Source organism: Solanum stenotomum, chromosome 6 (assembly GCF_019186545.1).
Source record: "Solanum stenotomum isolate F172 chromosome 6, ASM1918654v1, whole genome shotgun sequence".
In the NCBI taxonomy this organism is placed as follows: domain Eukaryota; kingdom Viridiplantae; phylum Streptophyta; class Magnoliopsida; order Solanales; family Solanaceae; genus Solanum; species Solanum stenotomum.
In genome coordinates this window covers 32,642,566-32,665,918 of record NC_064287.1, presented here as the reverse complement: position 1 = coordinate 32,665,918, position 23,353 = coordinate 32,642,566, and the positions used below count along the sequence as shown (strand labels likewise).

At 35.1% G+C, this 23,353-nt stretch overlaps 1 protein-coding gene across 1 annotated transcript; it reads right to left on the bottom strand.

Annotated features, from left to right (window-relative positions):
- LOC125868548 (ultraviolet-B receptor UVR8) lies at positions 1 to 23,353 on the bottom strand. The gene is made up of 12 exons (XM_049549174.1): positions 23,142 to 23,353; positions 16,580 to 16,766; positions 14,039 to 14,185; positions 12,903 to 12,984; positions 12,236 to 12,391; positions 10,722 to 10,895; positions 4,263 to 4,334; positions 3,089 to 3,160; positions 2,843 to 2,961; positions 1,972 to 2,057; positions 1,820 to 1,875; positions 1 to 365 (listed from the first exon to the last, which is right to left on the bottom strand). Exons 1-12 carry the CDS (start codon positions 23,245 to 23,247, stop codon positions 279 to 281), a joined length of 1,344 nt encoding a protein of 447 aa, XP_049405131.1. The 5' UTR covers positions 23,248 to 23,353; the 3' UTR covers positions 1 to 278.

The window sequence follows — 23,353 nt, the reverse complement described above, 5'->3', positions numbered from 1 at the left end:
TGATTAAAACTGCGACTTCATGTAAGCACTTTGAATTTTTAATTGTTCTAAAACAATCAGTTACAATTGGAGATACGTCTAAATAGTCATTCTCCTTCTAACTTTAGTGAAACAAAATCAGTCCTTTCGCGACAACAACGTGAAGCTAAGCCATGATTATGATAAGTGTTAGGACACCCAAAAATAAAATACAAGATTTGCAACTTTAGATAAGAGGTATCAACTACTGTTTTAATAGAAGATATCAGTCCAAAACGTCCACCAGACTGCTAGTAATCTCATAATCGGATCCTTTTCACATCATTTTCCGGCACATTTACATCGTTTCCAGTCCCTCTTTCTGGAATAACTGTTTGTCTTGGCACCTGCACATACAGCATAACATTCGGGATTACATTTCAGAAGACAAGGAAATCTGATGGTTGACCTCCGACTCATCGGGAAGAAAATGTGATTTCAAACTCAAAAGTTCAAATATTTCTCCCAACTAGAATCAAAATTGGCATTCCTTAACTAAGAAATCATTATACTACCCACAAACATATGCAGTTGCATGAACCAAATGTTAATCTAACCATGCACTGCACCAAATAGATTTTGATACACCTATTGCACAAATGGATAGTTTTAGAGAAAATAAACCAAGTCACCCCTAAACTTGTCTGCACTTTAACTTTACATAATTCCTTCCCGCCCTAATCTCATTTCAAGTGAATTATTATAATACAAGTCTCATAATGGCAAGTGCAATCCACACGCACCACATCAAATCCATGTCAAAGTTTATTTAAATTTTGATTTTTTAAATTCTTTTTTTTCTTTTTATTTATTCACAATTTTAGAAAGGAGAATAAATAGAAAAAAATGAGGATTAATCCAAGATTATAAAATTAAAAAAAATCTCAAAAAAAGAATCAAACTCCTTAGTTGAAAGATTGATCCAAGATTCTCAAAATCATCCTCACAAAAAAACATTCAAATTTCAAGACACATTTCCAATATAAATAAATAATAACAAGTGAAAATTAAAATTTGAGATGAAGAAATTATAGATTTTTCAAATAATTTAAGTTCATCCCAATCAACAAATTAACAAAGCCATAATTAGTGATCTTAAAGGGAATAATAGGCGTTAGCTTCCGGAATCAATGTTCTAATTAGTTGTTCCCCGTTAGCTTTTAGCTTTTCCATTTGTTCCCTGGTCATCCCAACCTTCTTTCATTTACTGATTATAAGGGAATATGGGTGGCAATGGCAATGTTTCGAAAAAGGACAAAGAAGGTGGTAGAGTTCGAAGAAGAAGAAAGGGGTGAGGCAGGAGGTGGCTGAGGGCGGCAAAGTTCAAAGAAGGAGAAAGGGGGTGGGGATGAGGGATTTCAAAGAAGGAGAAAGAGGGTGGGAAGTTCTAAGAAGAAGAAGAAGAAGAAGAAGGGGGTAGTGGCTAAGGGCGATGGGGTGGTGGAATGTGAGGAAGAAGAAGGGGTGGGGATGATGGTGGCTAAGGGCAGCGGGATGGTGGTGCGTGAGGAAGAAGGGAAGAAAACTTATTGGTTGAAAAGAAAAAAGGAGGCCCAGTTATTTTTTCTCAGCTTTTTTATTTTTATTTTTATTTGTCATGTCAACCTTTAAGGGTGCATTTAAATTCACTTCAAATAAGATTAGGAGGTAAATAAATGCTTGTGTACTTAAAGTGTTAAAGTAAGTTTTGTTGGCAAGTTCAAGGGTGATTTGGAGTATTTTCTCATAATTTTAATTGGACAACTTTAATACTCTTTTAGACCATTAGAGAAAATAAAGCTTGCTTAAATGGTGATCTTACGTTTTCATCTGGAACAACAGCATATCTCTCCGTAGGTGAAACCCAAGATTTTTCAGCTGAAAAATAGTTTAAAGAAAATATCAGATACATGGTATCATTAAACTCTGTGAAAGACAAACAGAGAGAGAGGGAAGGTGGAGCAGACGTAATACCTGTTGATGGGTCAAATGTTGAAGATCCGATTTGTTGTCCACTTGATCCATCAACACTTAACACTTCTATAATCCTTGGGACATACCTTCACATCTCAAAAAAATCACGAAGTTCAATTTTGAAAGTAGCATGAAAATGTGTTAGTTCACTAAAAGCAGAATGTTGAAAATGGAGAACAAATGCCATCATCCTTGGTGTTACTTTTACATATAGAATATTACTATATTTAATTCCTAGCTGGTGAGATTACACTATTTAGATGACACAAGGGTGTCAAATTTTTCAGAGGACTTCACTTTGTGATACTAAATACTTGGAAAATAAAAATAGTCGTCTACCAACTAAAGAACTTGAAATACACCAGGTGTACGATTTAGAAAAAAAATTATTTATGTGATTATGTCAACCCTGAAACACAAAAGAAAACTTAGTCCTTGGTTTGGATCATTTACAAACACAATATAATCGTACTTTTTGTAATGTTGTGGCTCTCAAAAACCACAAACTAGAATACATTTGAATATACCTGACCCAGAAACTACATTGTCTAAGTTAATTATTTTACAAGTAAAATCAAAAATAGCAATGGAAGTCAATATGTACCGGATTTAATGAAGTTTAGGACCAATGAATGCCTTAAATGTTACTTCCTCCATTTCAATATGTTTGCTTTCTTTCCTTTTTAGTCCGTTTCAAAACGAATGTCCCTTCCCCTTTTTGGCAACACTTTAATTCCAACATTTCACATGGTATGTTTAAGACCACAAGATTAAAGGGTATTTTGAAACATTTCACATATCTTTAATTTAAGACCACAAGATTTAAATCTCTATCAATGACTCTAATACTGGATATGTCTGCAGTTATTACCTATCAACAGACTCCCCATGACCTAGCTGACCATTTGTACCTCTTCCCCAGGAAAAGACATTCTGCCTTTCTGTAACAGCCAGTGTGTGCCTCCAACCGCATGAAATCAGAATTACTTTCTGCCATTTTAGTAAAAGTAAAATGTCAATTGTTTGTTCCCCCCAAGATCTCTCAAGTAAGACGCTAATGACAACACAGAAGGCAAAGACTAGTGCTCATTTCCGCTGAGAACTAGCATACCAGTACCTGGTCATGTGGAAATTTTACTTGAACAGGTGAACAGTGATCACAATTGTCATCAACACCAACTTGTCCGAACTGTTCATGATGCAAAACAAGACACCAACTCAATAGATAAACCAACATGAAGCTCTATCTGATACTAAAAGGATGTTTGCATCAAGCAACAAGCCACTGAATACTGCCTTATGCAAAGGATATGTATGATAGAGAAAAACTGAATTGAGGATCAAGTGAAAATGATTATGAAGCATATAAACAGATCTTCTCAATTCAATCAAGTTGATTACCAGATAAGAAAACAGGCGGTGACAATAGTAAAATTATGTTGGCCAAGTAAAACTATGTTGGCCATCTCTAGCAAATAAAAGTCTGATAAGACAAAACAGATTTGAATGTGAAATGGTGTCTTACACAAAGGCTTTATCGCTATAGTCAAATAAAGCTGGTTGAAGGGAAGCAACAAAGGGTACATGCCAAAGGCAGAAAAATCACAGAGGAAATAAAGCAATCAAGATGCCTGAAATGCAGTATAAAGTATTATAACAGCAGTGTTGACATTGGATAATGAGATTCCAAATTAGTAGCGATGTTAATGTACGAAGGATATAGAATTGCAAAGGTTAAGAGCACTGATATTCTGGAAATACACCCTTTGAGTTTTCTCATTCATTTTTCTACATAGGTTGAAACCCCTTTGGGTGCCTTCCTAGTTACACATTTACCATTCAATTATCCAACTGTCTGCAGCAAGCCAATTGTGGAGAACAGTTTCTCTACAAAACATCATAGCTGTGAGTCGAGTTCATTTAAATAAAAAGGCTAACCAGCTACAGTTGCTTAAAATTCCATATAAGCACAAGGAACCAAAATGGCATGAAGGAAATTACAAAATTATCTTCTGATAAAAAAAATTGTACCAAAAATTTGCATGACAGCACTAATATTACATGTTGAAGATGTGTGTACAAACACTATAAGATATGTCCAACAATGCACCAAGCGAAGGCCCTGAGTGAATTATTTTGACCAACTTGTAAGAAAGAATGACTACATTTCTGATATGAATGAAAACAGACAGCAAAGTGCAGACACAGGCAGGTAGTGCATTAAAGTTGAACATAGTTGCATTGGACATGAGTTTTTTTCAACTACAAGGCTAATGAAACAAGAACCAAACCTTGTTCCAACCCCAACCATAAAGTTTTCCATCAGAAGTAAGTGCCATGGTATGTCTCCAACCACCTGATATCTGGAAAATGACAACTCTTACAATATTTAGATATATAGGAGTACATAATACATGTGTTATATCACCCCTCAATGAAAAAGCTTTTAGAAATACTATAGGGATTGTCATCCCATCTCTTTAATAATTGGATCCGTGGAAATAATAACCAAAAGCCTAAATAATTAAATGCAAAACGTATCTAGATCCTTAGTATTCCCTCGGTTGCAAAACATGTCCTATTTCCTTCTAGTAAGTACTAGAATGATGTCAACATAAAAGATATCTTTTAGAACAGTATGTAAGATGAGAATATGAACAAGTTTACTCGATAAATATAAATATAAAGCAACTTACATTATCAATGTTCTCTTACTATCCACATCAAGTCAAAATGGACTATAAGTTAGGGAAGAGGGAATAATTATTTGTTGCACAGTTGACTCACATCATCTTAACCAGTGTAATTACACCGAACAAAACAAAAGATTCACAAGACATTCAGATATGAACAACTTCACCCAATAAATATAAAACGACTTACATTATCAAGGCTCTCTTAGTATCCCCTTCTACTAAAAATGGATTATAAGTGCGGAAGAGGCAGTAATTATTCACAGTTGACTCACATCATCTTCATCAGTGTAATTACCCCCCACCCCCGGAAAAAAAAAAGATCCACAACACATTATTTTTTGTAAGATATGATTTTCTTGAAGACAGTATCAAGATGATACTATGAGATTACAATGAAAAAGCTAACTTGATTACATTAAAATCCTGGAGTCTTGGACTAACAGATTATGAAATCCATAACAAAATTTCCATCTTTCCAGCAGTACAGATAATGTAGACAACTATATTTCACATATCAAAGCATCATGGATGAAATGGAGGCTTGCCTCTGGTGACTTGTGTGATAAGAAGGTACCACCTCAACTTATAGATAAGTTCAACAGAGTAGTGGTTAGTCAAGAACTCACTTGTTCAGAAGATACATGTTGCGGAGATGAGGATGCTGAGATGGATGTGTGGGCATACTATGAGTGACAAGATTAAGAATGAGGTTATCCGAGAGAAGGTGGGAGTGGCCTTTGTGGCAGACAAGATGAGGGAAACGAGATTGCGATGGTTTGGACATGAAGAGGAGGTACACTGACGCCCCAATGAGGGGGTGCGAGAGGCTGGTTGTAGGGAGTGCGCGGAGGGGTAGAGGTAGGCCAAAAAAGTATTGGGGAGAGGTGAATAGAGAGGACATGGTGCAACTTCATATTACCGATGACATGATTTTAAATAGGAAGAAGTGGAGGTCGAGTATTAGGGTAGAAACTAAAGTAGAGGTAGAGTGTTGTCTTGCCTTGCGAAGGTTTTGGCTTGTTAGTGCCTATCGTGGTGCTAGTCGCACTCTTGTAGTTCTTGTCATATGTTACTTATTGAATTTTGATTATCACACTATTTTGTTGTTGTGATTGTTTATTTCTTGTAGACTTTACACTACTTTGATTATTAACTGCTATGCTTTCTTCAATGTGTTCGTCTTCTTTTACTTGAATTTGATGCACTTAAGCTGAGGGTCTTTCGTAAACAACCCCCACTTCGTGGTAAAGTCTGTGTACACTATACCCTCCCCAAACCCCACTTTGTGAGATTTCACTGGGTATGTTGTTGTATATTTCACAGATTGTAGCTGCTCTCCTTTGCCTTCAAAATGTTTCTTCTTTCAATATAGTCCAAGCTACGCATAGAGGGATTGCTCTCCACATTTTCTGTAGGGATGCTTCTGCACATGCAGATTCCAAACTTTCCACTACATTCCTGAATTTCATTGGACTTGCCTATTGGATTCCAAAATTTTCCATGAACATGGAACAGACCTGCCAGGTAAAATCACAGTGCATAAAAATATAATCCACCGATTCACATGATTAGGCAATCTTTTTTTTCTAGAATTAACTTAACAGATTGCATCTTTTGAATAAATACATGAACTTCCCACGTCTCCCTGTCAAGAAAATTCCTTCTAAATTCAAAGTTCCATCCAATATCAGAGAATATATCTGCTAGGAGGACTTCAGAACTGTTGTCAAGTCAATATAAGTTGGGGGATTGGTCTTTCAGCAAACCAGAACCATCCCAATTATCCATCCAAAAATTTGATCTTTTTCCCATTTCCCAACCTCAAGCCAACATACTTCTTGAATTCCTCCCAAAGGCAGCAAAACTGTCTCCATACGGAGTCTTAACTGCTTTAGGTTCACAGAAACCTTGTCTCCCAAATTTGACATCTTACCACTGCTTTTTAGTCCCATCATTTAACCTCCAAAGCCATTGACATAACAAGCTCCGATTGTGAGCTCTGAAGTTTCTAATTTCCTACCCCCTTCCTTCTTATATTTAGTCATAATATTTCATCTTACTAAATAATACTTTCTCCTTTCTGCATTACCTTCTCATAGGAACTGCCTTCTAATTTTATCAATTTTCTTTTCCAAGAACTCTATTGGATAATGTCTGATTAGTAAACTAGGATGGTAATTTTGGAAGTCTTTAGAGGATCCTGTCATGTGTCTATTCACACTAAAATCAACAATCCAAGAACTAAGGTGAGCAGTAAAGACAATACCCGATTACAAACAATTAGATGTGGCAACAGAAGGTAAGCCAAGTTTGATTAGGAGTCGGCGAAAATGTTGAATTCCATCCTAAAGCGGTTTTTCCTGAAGGCGTTTCCCTGAGTGTATCCCCATTTTATGCAATATCAGTCAGATCCCTTGCTGGACCTACATGTTTTCCCCCATGACCTCTTGTTGGCCAGACTCACAGCCCCTTTCTTCATGGAAGATAGGTCTAAGCTTGGACAGAAAGAAGATTCCCTCGCCCGGTCTGCCATGTAGTTCCCAGCATGTCTCCTTTGTATGCCTTGGCTTTCCACAATAATCACAGATATATTAGAAGTGATCACCATTGGTTGTTCATCAGAGACACTTAAGCGGTTAAGCCAGGCTTCTTGGTTGGAGCCTGATAAAGCATGACACCTCATCTACTCTCTCCCTATTAAACATACGAGTATGTATCCTCAAGAGAAGGAACAAGAACTTTACCAAGAACTTGAACCCTAATCTTGTCATACTTTTGGTTCAAACTGGCCAGAAAGTCATGCATCCATTGCTATTCAACTAATTCTTGAAATAGGAGTGCATCCTCAGACCTCAGTACTGCTCTTAGAGACTGATAATAGTATATCTCCTTCTATAACCCACTCATTCAGAAAAAGAATCACTGATGGTCATTCAAAGATTTATGCGTCATCTCCCTAGCGAGAGTTGGTATGTTTGGTTGAATTCCAGATTTTCAGTTGTGTCAAGCTATAAATGCTATCTGGAAAATCATGGGTGCAGAGTGTTCAAAAGTCATGTCATAACAAGTGAATTCTCAAAATCTCATTGACCAATATCACATGCAGTAGGTTGTTTCTCCTCTCCATTAATATACCCAAGCAATTTTCTAGATTTTGTATAGAAAGCAAACAAGACCTTGACCAGGCAAACTGAAGAAAAGTCTATTGTCTTCGTGTCCCCCCTAGTTTGAGTAAACTCTAAAGCAAGAAGTTACAGAATCTGAAACAAAAAAGGAACCAAACTTAAACCTGTTACACCATCACGTAAAGTAAACTCTACTCAAGTTTATTACAAAACAAAATATCAAAACACAAGTTCAACATAAAGAAAAAATATAAACCTAGCTAGATGAACACAGAAGAGACAGAAAAGAAACTAGGGAAGAAATGAATTGCAGTAACTTTTTAAAAAAGTTGAAAGTGCCTATTGTGAGTCATGCCTGTAGCTTCAGGTCAAGGATTATATTCACACCCAAATACTAGTTTTTAAATGGCACTGGAAAAAAAGAAGATATAAACTAATGATTTTAGGTTATAATTTACCCTAAAACTTATGTCCTAAAGCTAATCCAGGTTATGTAAGAAATATCCAAAAGTGTTGAAGTGCTAAAGAAGTATAGATCCTTAAACCAAACATTTTAAATAAAACTCAAGAATGATACAGTTGAAAGGGCGCATGCAGCAAGCCCAAAACCCGTCCCATTGCCATCCACCCATCCCTACTTATCAGAAAAGGCAAACAGAGGACAGCGCAGAGGACATCTAGTCACTATTAAAAGACTATATGAACTAGTGAATACTGATGAAGGAATGTTACATCACTGCCAGTATTGCCCTTCAAGGAAATGAAAATCAGAAGAGGATGACGACATGGACCTCAAAATTATTTTGTAAAAAAAAAGACACGTATTAAGAACTCGAATAAAAAATTCATCAGTGACATAAAGAAGGAGCTGAAGAAACTCACCATTAAAAGAAAACACGTTTCAGAATCTAGTCTTATCATGAACATCAAATGAAAAATGTCCCTTACAAGTGTAAAGCAGGAATCTTGACAACCAAAAAAAATGAAGAAAAGTTGTTCTAGAATTCTCCATTTGGAAAAGTGAGTTATGTAATTCCTTATAAGGATAATAAATGAAGGAGAGCACAATTCAAGCTATTTCTAGTCTAGTTCGTATTGTCCATGTTTTACATCTTCATGCAGAACCAACGGACATCTCCACGCATAAAGTTACTTTGTTAACCGGCTCGTTCTAAAAGATCAATAATGATGATGGGATTGATATTTTGGAAGTCATATTTTAAGCACTTCTTACCTAATCAATTTAAGAGTCTTTCAAATTTTAAACTCTTGATTTTTACACAACCCAGAGTAGATCAAGTACTTCCTGATAAGGGGGAGTACATTATGAATACATTGAGAGCGCAACAAAATATATCCATGGAAAATAATTTTCCTTAAAACAGTTGTTCCAGAGTGCGAATTGGGACATGTTAGGCATGTAAGCAATGACAAAAATCACCTGTTTTCAGATTTTGGCTCCCACATCTCAAGCATGCACAGAAAAGACCAAATAAAATCCTACTATGTAAGCAAATTATGGACACATCTTTCTATTCACGTCTTTCATTGGTAAACTCCTCAAGTATATGTAGTCAACAAAGTGTCTCTTCTTGGAATGCAGGTCATGATTTCATTGGACTGTCAAATATTTTTGCTTGAAATTAACATGTACACTTTCATCTGCCTTTCATCTCTTATAAATTTCCGGGTACCTAAAATCTATTACTGGACATATGCATCAATTATAATTTATTATTTCCACAATAGCTAAATTGGGGAACTATAATGCAACGCTTCCGAGCTTACTAAGTAGTATTTTTAAAAAACAGAGTTCAAAAATGGTGAATACCATGCAGATAAACTAAGGGGTCGTTTGGTGTGATGGATAAGGGGATTTAATCCCAGGATAAATTTTAAGTACCCTTTATTTCCTTGTTTGGTTGCAAAGCTTGGGATAACTTATCCCAGGATTATGAATTAGTACCGGGATAAGTTATCCCTCACATTGGGTGGTATAGTAATCTCGGGATATCTTATCCTGGGATAAAATAGATAAATGACAAATATATCCCTATAAATCCTTTTTATACATCATTTTTCACATTTACGTATATTTACATTATTTTTAATGCCATGTATAATAATATTTACTACTCCTTATTTTTATGATAATTATTCATATTTTTCTATTAAAAAATGACACTATATAAATATATTTTTATTTATAAATTTATTTTACTAATTCTTATGTTTATTTTATTTTGATTTCTCATAAATTTTCTTCTCTTTAACAAACTTAAAGAGGGAAATTCTATTTTTAAGCTAAATAAGAAAAACGTTATATTTTTAAATACACATGGTACTTATCATGGGAATACATAAATGAAAATATTTACGTTAAATAAAATAAAAAATTTATTTTAAAAAATGAATAACTAAAGCTCACAAAGAAAATATAAAAAAAAATTAAATAAAGTGAAAGGTAAATTTGTAAACAAACAACTTATTCATAAAATTTATCAATATATATTATTTTGAATATAACAAACCAAACACTCAATAAGAAATAATCCCAACACAACTTATCCCATCATAACTAATCCCAACATAACTTATCCCAACATAACTTATCCCATCATAACTCATATTCAAACCAAACGACCCCTAACAGAATTTATAGCCAGGCGCTTTTAACCATGGAGATGTCAAATTTCAGTCAAAGTCAATGCAGGATTTGAGAACATTATACAAATATTTTGCAAGGATATTCAGTCAGGTATATTGTTTGGATTATGCAGCTATAAAGTATAAAACAATAACTTGTAAAGAGGGACAACACCATTCCCCAGAAAAGCAGAAAATAGAGTGAAACAGTTCCCATTAAAAACTTTCCATCTATATCTCAGAAAATGTTGAGCAGAAAGTTTTCATATAAAAGAAAAAGTACCTGAGAAGTAAAACTTTCATGCAAAGCTTGAACCTTGTGAGGAAAGAGGTGATCCTCAAAATCGCCATGTCCTAGTTGACCATATTTGCTCCAGCCATATGTATATAAAGCACCAGAAGAGGAGACACAGATAGTATGACGCCAACCGCATGCAACAATGAACATCTTTTCTCCCTGTAAATCTAGATATCAGATGAGTAGACGGGTAAAAAGGAGTGCCACCAGACTGCAGAAGGTTATATCAAACAGTCTGTACAGAGTGTTATTGAATACCTATCTCAAGAATCAAAGCAAACAGAATAGTTCACTATGAAATTCAACATAAAAGGATCTATAAGCAAAATTCAATATTTCAGCTCTATAAGCGATATATAAAGTCAGCTCCGGGTAAAGGATTACTCTTCGAGGATCAAGGTCATGAGCATATAACTGGATATACAGACGCTGATTCAGCAGGATCACCCTCTGATAGACGTTCGACATCCAGATATTGTGTTTTAGTAGGAGGTAATTTGGTGTCGTGAAAGAGTAAGAAACAAAGTGTGGTTGCTCGATCTAGTGCAGAAATCTAGATATCGAGCAATGGCAGTTGCAACTTGTGAGCTAGTTTGGATCAAACAGTTGTTGGGAGACCTAAAATTTGGCGAAATTGGTCTGATGGAACTTGTGTGTGATAATCAAGCGGCCCTTCAAATCCCATCATATCCAGTGTTTCATGAAACGAATAAGCACATTGAGATTGATCGTCACTTTATCAGAAAAAAGATACTCTCAGGAGATATTGTTACGAAATTTGTGAAGTCTAATGATCAGCTTGCAGATATCTTCACCAAGTCCCTCACCGGTCCTCGTATTAATTACATCTGTAACAAGCTAAGTACATATGATTTGTATGCACTAGCTTGAGAGGAGTGTTAGAAATAAGTATATACAATCCTACTTAGAATAGGAATAGGAATCCTAGTTGGAAAAGGAGTCCAATATAGTGTATAAATAAGGTCTCGATGTAATAATGTAGATACTCAATTGGATAATATTTTTCTCCACAAATCCAGAAGAACATTGAGCAGAACAAAAATTCTGATACAAAAACAAATTTGGAAGCAAATACTCTGTCCGTTACAATTTGTTTGTCTTAGTTTGACTTGACACAAAATTGAAGAAAGTAAAAAAAGCTATTGAATCTTGTGGTCTTAAGCTAATCAAGTATAATGTAACAAAATGCCCTTTAACATGTCATGTGGGACGTTGGAATTAAGGAGTTGCCAAATTAGGAAAGAGGCATTCTTTATAGACAGACTAAGAAAGAAAGAAAGACGAATAAATTGAAACAAATGAAGTATTAAACTGTGTTGGCTGCCAGCAATACATCTTTTTGAGCAATAACAGATACACGTTAAACAGATTCTTGATTACCACAAAACAAAGTCTAAGCTCAGTAGTACAATGTGGTCACAGTAATCGATAAATAGCCTGATAGTAATCAACAGAAATATTCCATACAAGATGCCTACCACATTGGCTGAAACTTTTTCTGGAACCAAGCGATCATTTCGGTCACCTAACCCCAGATTACCATATCGACCCCAACCCCAACCATAAAGTTCACCATCTTCTGTAACAGCAGCTGTATGTTCCGCACCAGCAGCAACCATCTTTACAGGTATTCCCTGCAAAAGTGTGTTGTGAGTCAAGTAAATTTCATATATTCTGGTACCAAATCAAATGTGATGCACCAACCAAAGAAAATCAAATTCTTATCAATCCATTCATCCAGAATGATTCATGTTTTACCATTCAAGAAAAACCAAAAATTTCAATTACAAAATCAACTGTGTCCACCCTTGGATCACTAATAAATAAGAGGCATATCATCTACATCAGGTTTCGGCTGGAGTTACATAGTGATCTTTGCAAAATGAAAAGCAACAAAGAAACGACAACTCAAATCAAGTAATCTCAGAGAAATATTCTCTCATTACGTGGGCAATTTGAAGTTTATTACCACTATATGAATAAAGCTATTAATTTACTAGGATACCAAACATATAAGCTAAGTGAATCCATACACTTGGCAAAGAATTATACCATCTTTTTAAGTTACTATAAATGCTACCAAAAAGTTTGTGAAAGAACAACGATACTAACTACATAACTTGACAAACAATTAGCAAGGAATACCTTGAAAGCTTCAATTTTTCGAGGCACAAGAGAGTCCTCTGTGGTGCCAAGGCCTAGTTGGCCATTTTGATTTCGCCCCCAACTGAAATTGAATGCTAATAGTATTAATACTTGGGATTCCAGTTTCCAGATGAAAAGAAGCAGCTTTAGAAATAATTCTTATATTTTTATTTTTTTTTTGAAATGGAATAATTCTTATATTAAGAAAGCATGTCCGAAGTTATGCAAACTAGATTGCTATATCATATATTCAGAAAATACATAAGAAGTGTTCGGAAACTAGTCACGAAAAAGACGAGACGGCAATATAAAAATGGGTATAATATAAGAGAACGTGCAAGGAAGTGATTTCTGTCCGTTTAGTTTGAGCAGGAAGTGGAGACAAAAGGAAATAGATGTCTTTTTATTAGGGAAGAAAGAATTGTATGCTTTCCCTAAGTAAACATAATATAAGCCAAAATAGAGAACTTCAAACTTTCTCTTTTTATTGTTTGAAAGTTTTACGAGAACTCTTCCGTTTTAACTAGTAGTTCTTACTTGTTATGTTCATCAAATAAGAGAGCTTCAGACTCCCTCCAAAACTTCAATGTCATGTTTTACTTTTTATGATTCAAATCTTAAGTTGGAAATTTGTGCCTGCTAGCTAGTATGTTACATGTAGTTTCTTCTGTTCCAACTTTTAAAAAAGTGGTTCTAATCATCAAAATTTTTCTTTAAGAAAACAATTAAACACCTTTCTTTTCATTCTAGAAATGGCTAAATTCTTGCAGGCAATTAATAATTTTTAACTTAAAGTAGCAAAAGGTGACAGATGAGAGCCACAATTTTGTAGAATAAACGATTGCCCCAAGTTTGCAGAAATATCTGAAAGTAGAAGGGTTGATGAGCGACCAATGCACTTTAAGGAAAATAAACAAAAAAATGAGACCAGAAACCTGTGAGTCAAGTATTGATAGAAGATTGACGAAGATGGTAAAAATCACTGAAGCACCTAATGTCGATTGGATAAATGTAATAGCAACACTATTAAGGAAACAAAGCGAACATAAAGTCTTTATCAAAATAAAGAGAAAAGAAATGTGCATAAGGTTTATCAGATCCACCAAAACTAGAGCTCAAGAGCAGCAGCAACGAACCTCTGCACTTCCCCTTCCATGGTAACAGCAAGACAATGGCTATCTCCACATGCAATCTGCTTAATGCGTATACCATGAAGTGCTTTAATTGGTTGAGGAGTGAACAAATCACTGGAGTTTCCATGACCCAATCTCCCAAAATCACCCCTACCAAATAAAAAAGAAACAATGTCTGCTGATTTGGTCCAAATGCATGATAACAATTAAAAAATGTACATGCATCCGGCATACAAGGTTAATGTTCTTCATACTTCCATCACACAGATTATCCTTGGCAAGATGCAAACGCATATTATGGTCAAATCAGAGCAGAGCAGAGCACTCACATTTCTGCTTGTCTCAGTAAAAACCATGAAGAGTTGCTAAGTTGTTGTCTGGGAAAACTAAAAGCAAGTTCAGAGATAAGACACACTATTCATAGGTAAAACACTCATCACGAATCTACATATATTGGATAATGAATGGCAAACTAAATTTTGTACCGAGGTCCTGCAGCTTTGAGTAATGTTATTTAAAAACTTCAGCATAAAATTTCCATCATCGTTCTTGAATCCATCAAAATTCCTAGATTACCATTTGGCTTCTACTTCTTTTCATCCATCATGGTCACCATTAAAATAAAACTGAAATGGCTTAGAAATCATGGTCACCACTATTTTGCAAATATAGTAGCTTGATTCACAGTGCCGGCTCTTGCTTGATAAATTTAAGGCACATGCCTTAGGCCCCCAATTTTTGGAGGCCTCAAATTTTCATCTAGAAAAAATTATGTGTTAATTTTTTTAATTAAAAAATAATTATTTTTACTTAAAATGTATAATTTTAAACAAATATATATTATTTTATTATTTTTAAGGCCAATCAAATAGAAGAAATTAAGAAAACATTATTTTGTATGTTTACATTCTCTTCGCTAACACTCGTATTATTTATCTTTTTAAAATTCTTTTGCACTTTCTTTTTAAATTTTTTTGATAAGTTAGAGTAATACACTGTCAAAAATATAAATAAATAATCGAAAAAATTCAACAAAGTGACTTACAATTTTTCTTTTGTTTGTTTCTTCTTAAATATTCAAGTATTACATAAACATATTAAAGTAGGGTTATAACTTATACCAAGTTATCAATTTCTTGTATTAGATTTTATGGTTCTAATTCTTATTTTTATGTAAAGCTTGTCAACTTATTACTTATAGTATTATGTTAACAATTTTATAATGATTGCCTCAGCAAAAGAATATTTTTCAATGTTGAATTGATAAAATATTNAATATTTTTCAATGTTGAATTGATAAAATATTACTTAAAATTAATAATTAAAAATGACATTCGAAAAAATACATTTTAAGAAAAGACATCAAGTAATAATTGCACTTAAAAAGTTTTAAAAAATAAAATACTATATTTGATATTTATATAGATTTTAGGCCTCAATTAAAATTTCGTTTTAGGCCTCAAATTACGTTGAGCCGCCCCTGTTGATTCACTCCTTGTAACTATGTATTTTGATTCTCTTTTCTTTCTTAGAATATGTACACTTTAGCTATTTAAACCCCAATCGCTTGAGGAAATAATCAAGCTGAGTGTTTGCTCATTTTTTTCTTCTTGTCCTATTTTTCTCACAATAAAGCATCATTCTCGAAGCCTGAGGTCTAATTCTGACATCTACCACTCTTTTCTTCCTATTTCATTCTATTAGTTTAATAGTCAATGCATATTGTCACATCTTTAGATGTCCAATCAAACTGTCGCAATCTGCATTTGTATTTGCATCTTTTGTGCTGTTATAATCTTTATCTTTTTCATGTTCGCTTGTTTCTACAAATTTAGAGATTTTTCTCACATTGGCTAACTTTTATGTTTAAATTAACATTAAGAAGATAAGGTTCTTCGGCATGCTCAAAAAAGAATTTGCAATATGTAGAACAGGTGGTTCCATGAATAGCTTCCTCAAGTTGTGTATAAAACGGCAGGAGTAGTTAGGATAAGATCTTTTACTCCCTCCACTCCATATTATATGATATTTCTAACTTTTATATTTAATCCAAAGTTGATGGTTTTTTACCTGATCAAAAAGTTAATAATATATTTTCAAAGTTACCCTTATTTAGTTTGGGCAAAAACCTTGGTAGTTTTCAAACAAATCCAATGTTGGGCCAAGCCTTGCCAACCGGTAATAGCCGAACGCATAAAAGGGTTAAGTGGATTTTTAAAGAACAAAGATACCATATTAAATTGGTGGAGTATTATTTAATTAAGGGCAATTTAGGGAAAACACCTCTTACTTTCTAAGAGAGAGTGTTTCTTAAAGGGTGTGTCCAAGCTAAAAACACCATATAATATGGACAGGAGGGAGTAATATCCAAACCACAAAAGTATTAAGAATTGTCATGTATGTTCTAACAGCCAAATTCCTGAGGCAACATATTTTTAATAGCAAACCAAGAATTTACCAGTTATCAACTTTCACACAGATTCTAAATTTCATTTCATCATAATAATACATTAAATAGAAATATTTGATGGAAAGAAAGCCTACCATCCCCAGCTATAGACTTGCTTTAAGGCCTCCGAGTAAGCAGTTGTATGATCAGCTCCACAAGTGAGAGATACTATTTCCTGCCCATCCAATGCACTCACCTGAGTTGGAGAAAATCGATCTTCAGCATCCCCAAGGCCAAGCTGTCCATCCTCTCCTCTTCCCCATGAGCAAACAACATTTCCAGCTGCAATTACATTGATTACATCAACTACCCATCACACAGAAAAGCTTGATAATTTGAGTTGGCAGCTTAAGTACTGAATCAAGCTCTTCTATTATGCAGTACTGCCTACTACAACAACAGCATACCAGTGTGATCCCACAAGTGGGTAGGATGTATGCAGATTGCAGAGCTTATCCCTACCTTTTGTGGGGGTAGAGACAGTGGCGGAGGCAGCATGTAATGAGGGGGGTCATCCGACCCCCCTCGGCGAAAAATATTGCTATTTATACATGGTTAAAATTATTTTTTAGATATGTATAATAGATGTCGAACCCCCTTCCACTAGTTCGTGTGTTTACTTTTCAGATTTTGAACCCCCTTGTTAAATTTTCTGGCTCCGCCACTGGGTAGAGAGCCTGTTTCCAATAAACCCTTGGCGCGAAAGAAAAAAGAAGAATTTGAAGCACGGTAGCATGAAACAATGACAGCAAAATAATACAGCCTACTCCAAATTTAAATTAAAAAATAAGGCGTCATGCAACAAAACATAATTAATTGATTGGAATTGTTATAACAAACATTTTGAAACCAGCTGAAATTAAAAGAGACATGTTTGAGATCCAGTTTGAGTCGATCTAAGTTAATTAATTATGCTTGGGTTAATCAGTACTCCAGAAGAGCTACCTGAAGCTAGCTACTGTAGTCAAACACCAAGTCATCAGCATGTATTAGTGGGAAGGTGGGGAAACTTTTATGCATCAAGTTTGCCAGAACAGAGGCAGATACCATTGCATATATGATGAAAATGGAGCAGAGGAAAGTTGCAATCAGAAAACAACCAGCTATTCAATCTGTATCAGGTCTGGAAAACAAATTGAAGATGGAGATAACAAATTTAGAGATTCTCGTGAATTTTGACCATGCCAGTAGTAGAGGCAAAGGAACATACCGACTTTTACTTATAGATGAGGAAAGCTCATATAATGGAATGTTAGGGGTCTAAATGGAGAAACAAAAGAAGAGTCCTTAGGTCTTTGATTCGGAAGTGGGTAGATTATGCAGTTTTGGAGGCTGATGGAACTCAAGGAGGTATCATTGTTCTATGGGACAAGAGTTGTTTGTCAGGCAAGGAACTTCTTAAAGGAATTGACTCGGTTTCCATTTCCTTCACCTGCCTTAACAATGATTTAAAATGGAAACTGTGTGGTGTTTATGCTCCTTTAAACAGACAAGCAATGTATGGCTTGAACTATCAGCAGTAAGGGGTTTATTAGATGATCTGTTGATCGTGTGAGGTGACTTCGATGTCACAAGACTTCCTTATGAACGCAAGCACAACCAGAGGATTCTAGTCAGCATGAAAGAATTTCTGAGTTCATAGAGGAACTTGAATCAATTGATCCGCCACTTCACGAAGGCTCTAACACTTGGTCCATGGAGTAAAACACCACCACCGCTTCACGGATGGATAGATGTCTGTTCTCGGCTGACTGGGATGACAGATCTGCTCCATCAGACAAGCTGTCTGATGCAGAATAGGAAAGAGCAGGAAATTCAATGGAACAGCAACTACAATGGCAGAGGAAATATAAGAAGTTAGGCTAATATTAGCTTATTACAGCTAGGGTATATTTGATAGATGAAATCCATTACAAAGACCATTATAATATATAGTATTCTCAACCCTAGATGATTCACCATGCTCCTCCTTAAGATATAAAGAAGGTAAAGTACTATTCTGCAGAAAAAGGTAAAAGGACTGGATAGGGACCCTTCTAGTAATTATGGGGTCTAATGTGTAAATAACATAACTTGAGCTAAGAAAGTAAAGAGGACTAAACTGTCTATTTAACTAATGATCTTTTAACTGACTTAACGGCTATGTATCACTTTGCAAGCCTGAGGTACACCTCCCATGAGCTTCTATCTCCTGTACTGGATGCTCCTCAACCTCAATCTGCACCACTGTCTTGCCAAAGCCTTTCTTAGACCTTACACCTAGTGTTCTTTCAGCTGGACAATGGCAACATAACAGGTCTTATTTTAAATTTGAAAACATGTGATAGGAAGAAGAAGGTTTCGTGGAATTGGTACATGGGTGGTGAATTTCATTCCAGATTCGGGGTCAGACAGATTTTATTTTCGCAAATAAGCTGAAAATGCTTAAAGGAATTGAGAGAATGGAACAGAAACTGTTATGGTAATCTGGAAAAGAGAAAGGCCAAGGCCTTAAAATCAATTCAACAAGTAAAATTGCAGAAACTAGGAAATACAGTGAGAGAGAACTGTTGCACAAGGCTGATTTGTCCATGGATTTAGAAGAAATTTCTTGGAGACAAAAATCCAGGTGTCTTTGGTTTAAACAAGGGGACAAAAACACAGTTTTTTCACAAAAAGGCCAATGCACACAAACGTTACAATCACATTGACAGGCTAATGATCCATGGGGAGCTTACTCAGGACAACGAAAGAATTTGCAATGAGATCTTGCAGCTTTATGAAGGCTTATATTCAAAAGCATCTCAGCACAAGCTTTTCTAGGATACTGGGAAACTTCCTGCCATTTCAAGGGATGATAATGAATGTTTACAGAAAGAATTTGTGGATGAAGAAGTTCTCGAGGTGATCCAACAATGTGCATCTGATAAAACGCTGGGGTGATTCACTATGGTTTTCTTTCATAAGTATTGGACTATGATCAGTCCGTGATTAAATCTTATTGGTTGTTTTTACTAGATTGTATCTAAGTTACTAGTGGAGAGGCCCAAGAAAGTCATTGATAAGTTGGTCAGAAGCTCTCAAATGGCATTCATAAAAGGAAGACAGATAACCGCAAAGCTCTCATTGGCTCATTGCAAATGAATGCTTAGACAGTAGGCACAAGCAAAAGAGAGCAGGAATTCTATGCAATTTCAACACCGAGTAGGCTTTTGATCACATACATTGGAACTTCTTGTTAGATCAGTTGAGGGAAATGGGTTTGGAGAAAAAAGGATAATCTGGATACACTTTTGCATCTCTACAGTCGGGCTTTCAGTATTAATTAATGGCACACCTCAAGGTTTATTTCAAACACAAAGGGTGCTTAGATAAGCTTATCCCCTCTCACATTTCTTGTTCATCCTGGTTATGGAAGGGCTCAGCAATATCCTTCATTTCATTACGGAACAAAACTTGATTAGGGTCTTCACATTCAGGGTAATAAACCAGAATGACCTTTTATCTCGCACATTTTCTATTCTGATGACACATTGATTTTATGTGATACTGAGGCAGAGCAGGTTTTGTAATTAAAACTCATTTTGATGCTATTTGAAACAGTCACAGGGCTTCGCATTAACCTGCAGAAGAGTCAATTGTTTTCGCTAATAAAGAGTCCACAATTTGGTGGAGATTCTTCGTTGTAATATAGGATCATTGCCTTCCCCATACTTGCGTCTTCCATCGGGCTACAAACACAAGTCAATTGTCATCTGGAACAATATTCTGGAGAAATTCGAAGAAAGTTATCCAATTGGAAGAGACAATATCTACCTTTAGGTGGCAGACTGGTGTATAAATAAGTTTTTGGATGCCTTACCCACTTTGATAGCATTCATGGAAGCTTAACAATAAGTAAAAGGATGAAGTTTTGGAAGCTCCAAGAAGACCCATGATACAATCTCAAACCAAGGAGTCTAATGAGTTGCTTAAGTGCTACAATTACTTCATGGTCCAAGTTGAAGTCCACAAAGAGGTGGACTCCCCCCCCCCCCCCCCCTATGCAGCTCAATCTTAGCCCAAATTGAGCTAAAAAACCTAGGTATTTGAGACTCAAATCGGCCACCTTAAGACTTGAGCCGCCCTTCCTCGTTTCTAGCCTCTAGCTTCTTTTTTTAAGGCTTGGCAGCCACCTTTTACTTCTATAAGTAGGAGTGATTTCTCTCATTGTGAGATACTTTGAATTGATGAATGATATTACTTTGAGAGCTCTTTTGATCCTTCGGTGACTTTTACGTTGAGATTTATCGTTTCAGTCTAAACTAGCTCATAGTTCAAGATAGTAAGATAATTTCTTCTTTGATATCTCTAATTGCTTTTTGGTATTCTTAGAAGGCAGTTAGTATCCACTCCTAATTGTTGTCTAATGTTTACTGAAGAAGCAGTCAAGATCCAAATCTATGCTTTAATTTGTTTATCAAGGAAAGGCGTTTGATTCCTTTTATAATCAATATGTTGTTACTTGGATCTTATCAAATCAAAATTAACTACTTTCTCAAAATTCGTGTCTCTCTTTTACCTTGAATTTTCACGTATCTTTTTTATTTCTCCTTTTCTTTAGTCTACTATTGTCCTAACAAAAAACAAAACTAACAAACTCAACTCTCAATTGAGAAGGGCAAAAACATAAGGGAGGAAACTGTCCAATAAAAAATTTCCTGTAACTTACACTGGGCCATGATGCTATTTAAAAAAAAAATTGTTAATCAACCTTAGCAACTTAAATTTGTAATGGTGCATAACAGCATGAGCATAACAATTGCACCCCTTCTTGAAGGACGTTGTCTTTACCATTCTCATTTAGGGAAAAATAAGGCTAGACATTTGGGAACTCAGGCTAGAGGAATTTGGGTTGCTTCTCCTGGCAGCAAATTATACCACAAGTGGAGAGATGAATCAAATTTTGCATTTCTACAGCCAGATTCTCAACTTTGGTGAATGGGAGTCCATGTGGTTTTTTGAGAATTCGAGGGGTTAAAATAGGGAGATCCATCATCCTTTATCTGATTCAGCAAAATGATGGATCTGACGGTCATTGGAGGTTTATTGAACTGATTTTCAATACTTTGTTTAGAGGGCATAGTAATGTGACGGTTACACATATCTTATTTACTGATGATACTTTGATTTTCCTTGATGCAGAGGTTCCTGACTAGATTACTTCAGACAGAATTTTATTTAATTTCGGTTGTGTCAGAACTCAAAATCAATCTAAAAAAATGTGAGATCACTGTTGTAGAAGGGAATACTACTAAAGAGATTGAATAGTAAGGTGGGCACTTTTACTGACGGGTGGCTGATCTAGGATTTTAAGATTATGGTGCTCGAGTCAAAAAAGACATGTTAAAAGTGAGATTCAATCTCGGGTTCAGCAACAAAGAGCCTTAAGCACCCACCCAAGAGCCAATGAACCAATCAATCATTCGGTCCCTGTATGCTCTATGTTAATTTTATACAAATACCTTTTAGTTTCTACACAGATATATATATTTTGAGACGAGGTTAATGGGTGCTCGAGCACCCGGAAGACACTATGTGGGTCTTCCCCGGATCATCACACACACCCTTGGAGTATCTGCATGACCCCTCCAAGACCTTACTTATGGTGCAGCGAACTGCCCCTTTTTTTTAATCTATTCCATTTATATTACTACATAGTTTATTGAGAAAAAAGAATCTTCAACAAGTCGTTTTATTTGAAAGAAAACATTCTAACACTTTACCTTTTGTTAGTCCATTGTGACCCCCTATAATTATTTTGTGAAGATATAAGCAAATAGCAGTTTAATTTAAGGAAAAAAAATACTTGGATGAGTGCCTTTTAATAAATAATTATTAATTTTAGTTATACTTTTTATTTATTACCATTTATAGCAATACATAACAATACTATGTTAAATCTGCAATATGTATTAAAAGTGAATTAAGTATGCAATATATATGTATTATAATTATTTTTAAAAATATATTATGCTTGTTTGGTAAAAAGTTGACACATTGTATTATAAGTGTATTAAAATGTGTGATAAATGTATTATTCATTAATAAAGCTTGTATTATATGTGATTAATAAATTGTTCTTTGTAATATGTATTAAAATTGTATTATAAATATATTAAACATGATCAAGTAAAAAGAAAATGTTATTGCTATAAATGATCAATATTTTTTATTTATAGTATATTTATGTAAGTTACTATTTTGGAAATATATTTGTTCATTTAAATTATAAAAATTAGCACAAGGTTTTGATTTAGAAATTAGAAATAAATTAGCATGATGGGCGTTGTAGTAGGAATAATTGTAGTTGTAGATGAATAAAAGCGGTGGGAGCAGAGATTACCATTTTACCCATAGTATATTTAATAACGTGGACCATTATTGTCCATGCAAATTCTAAACGCCTTACCCACTCAACCTCCCCCCCACCCCCTCTCTCTCTCTCTTCTTCATCTCTCTCTGTGCATCTACTACATTACTTGCAGAACAGACGAACGAAGGGTGAAAAAAGCTAACCAATTGGAATATAGACTAATTTGATACAAGAGTATTTCCTTTCCTTTAAGTTGTATTGTATAAAGAAAGAAAGAAAGAAAGAAATGGAAATATAGTTAGAGAATGGAAGGGTGAACTTACAGAGAAGAGCAACGGAGTGACTAGCTCCAGCGGAAATGAGAAGCACTTTCCGAATCGGCCTAACTGCTATATCACTATTGCAATCGCCACCTCTTCCGTCCGCCATTTTTGACCTATGTACCTTTTGCTGCTTCTGCTTCAGTAATGTGGAAAGATCTACAATTATTATTTATGGAAGGAGAAGAGAGCAAGGAAGAGGGTACACACTGAAT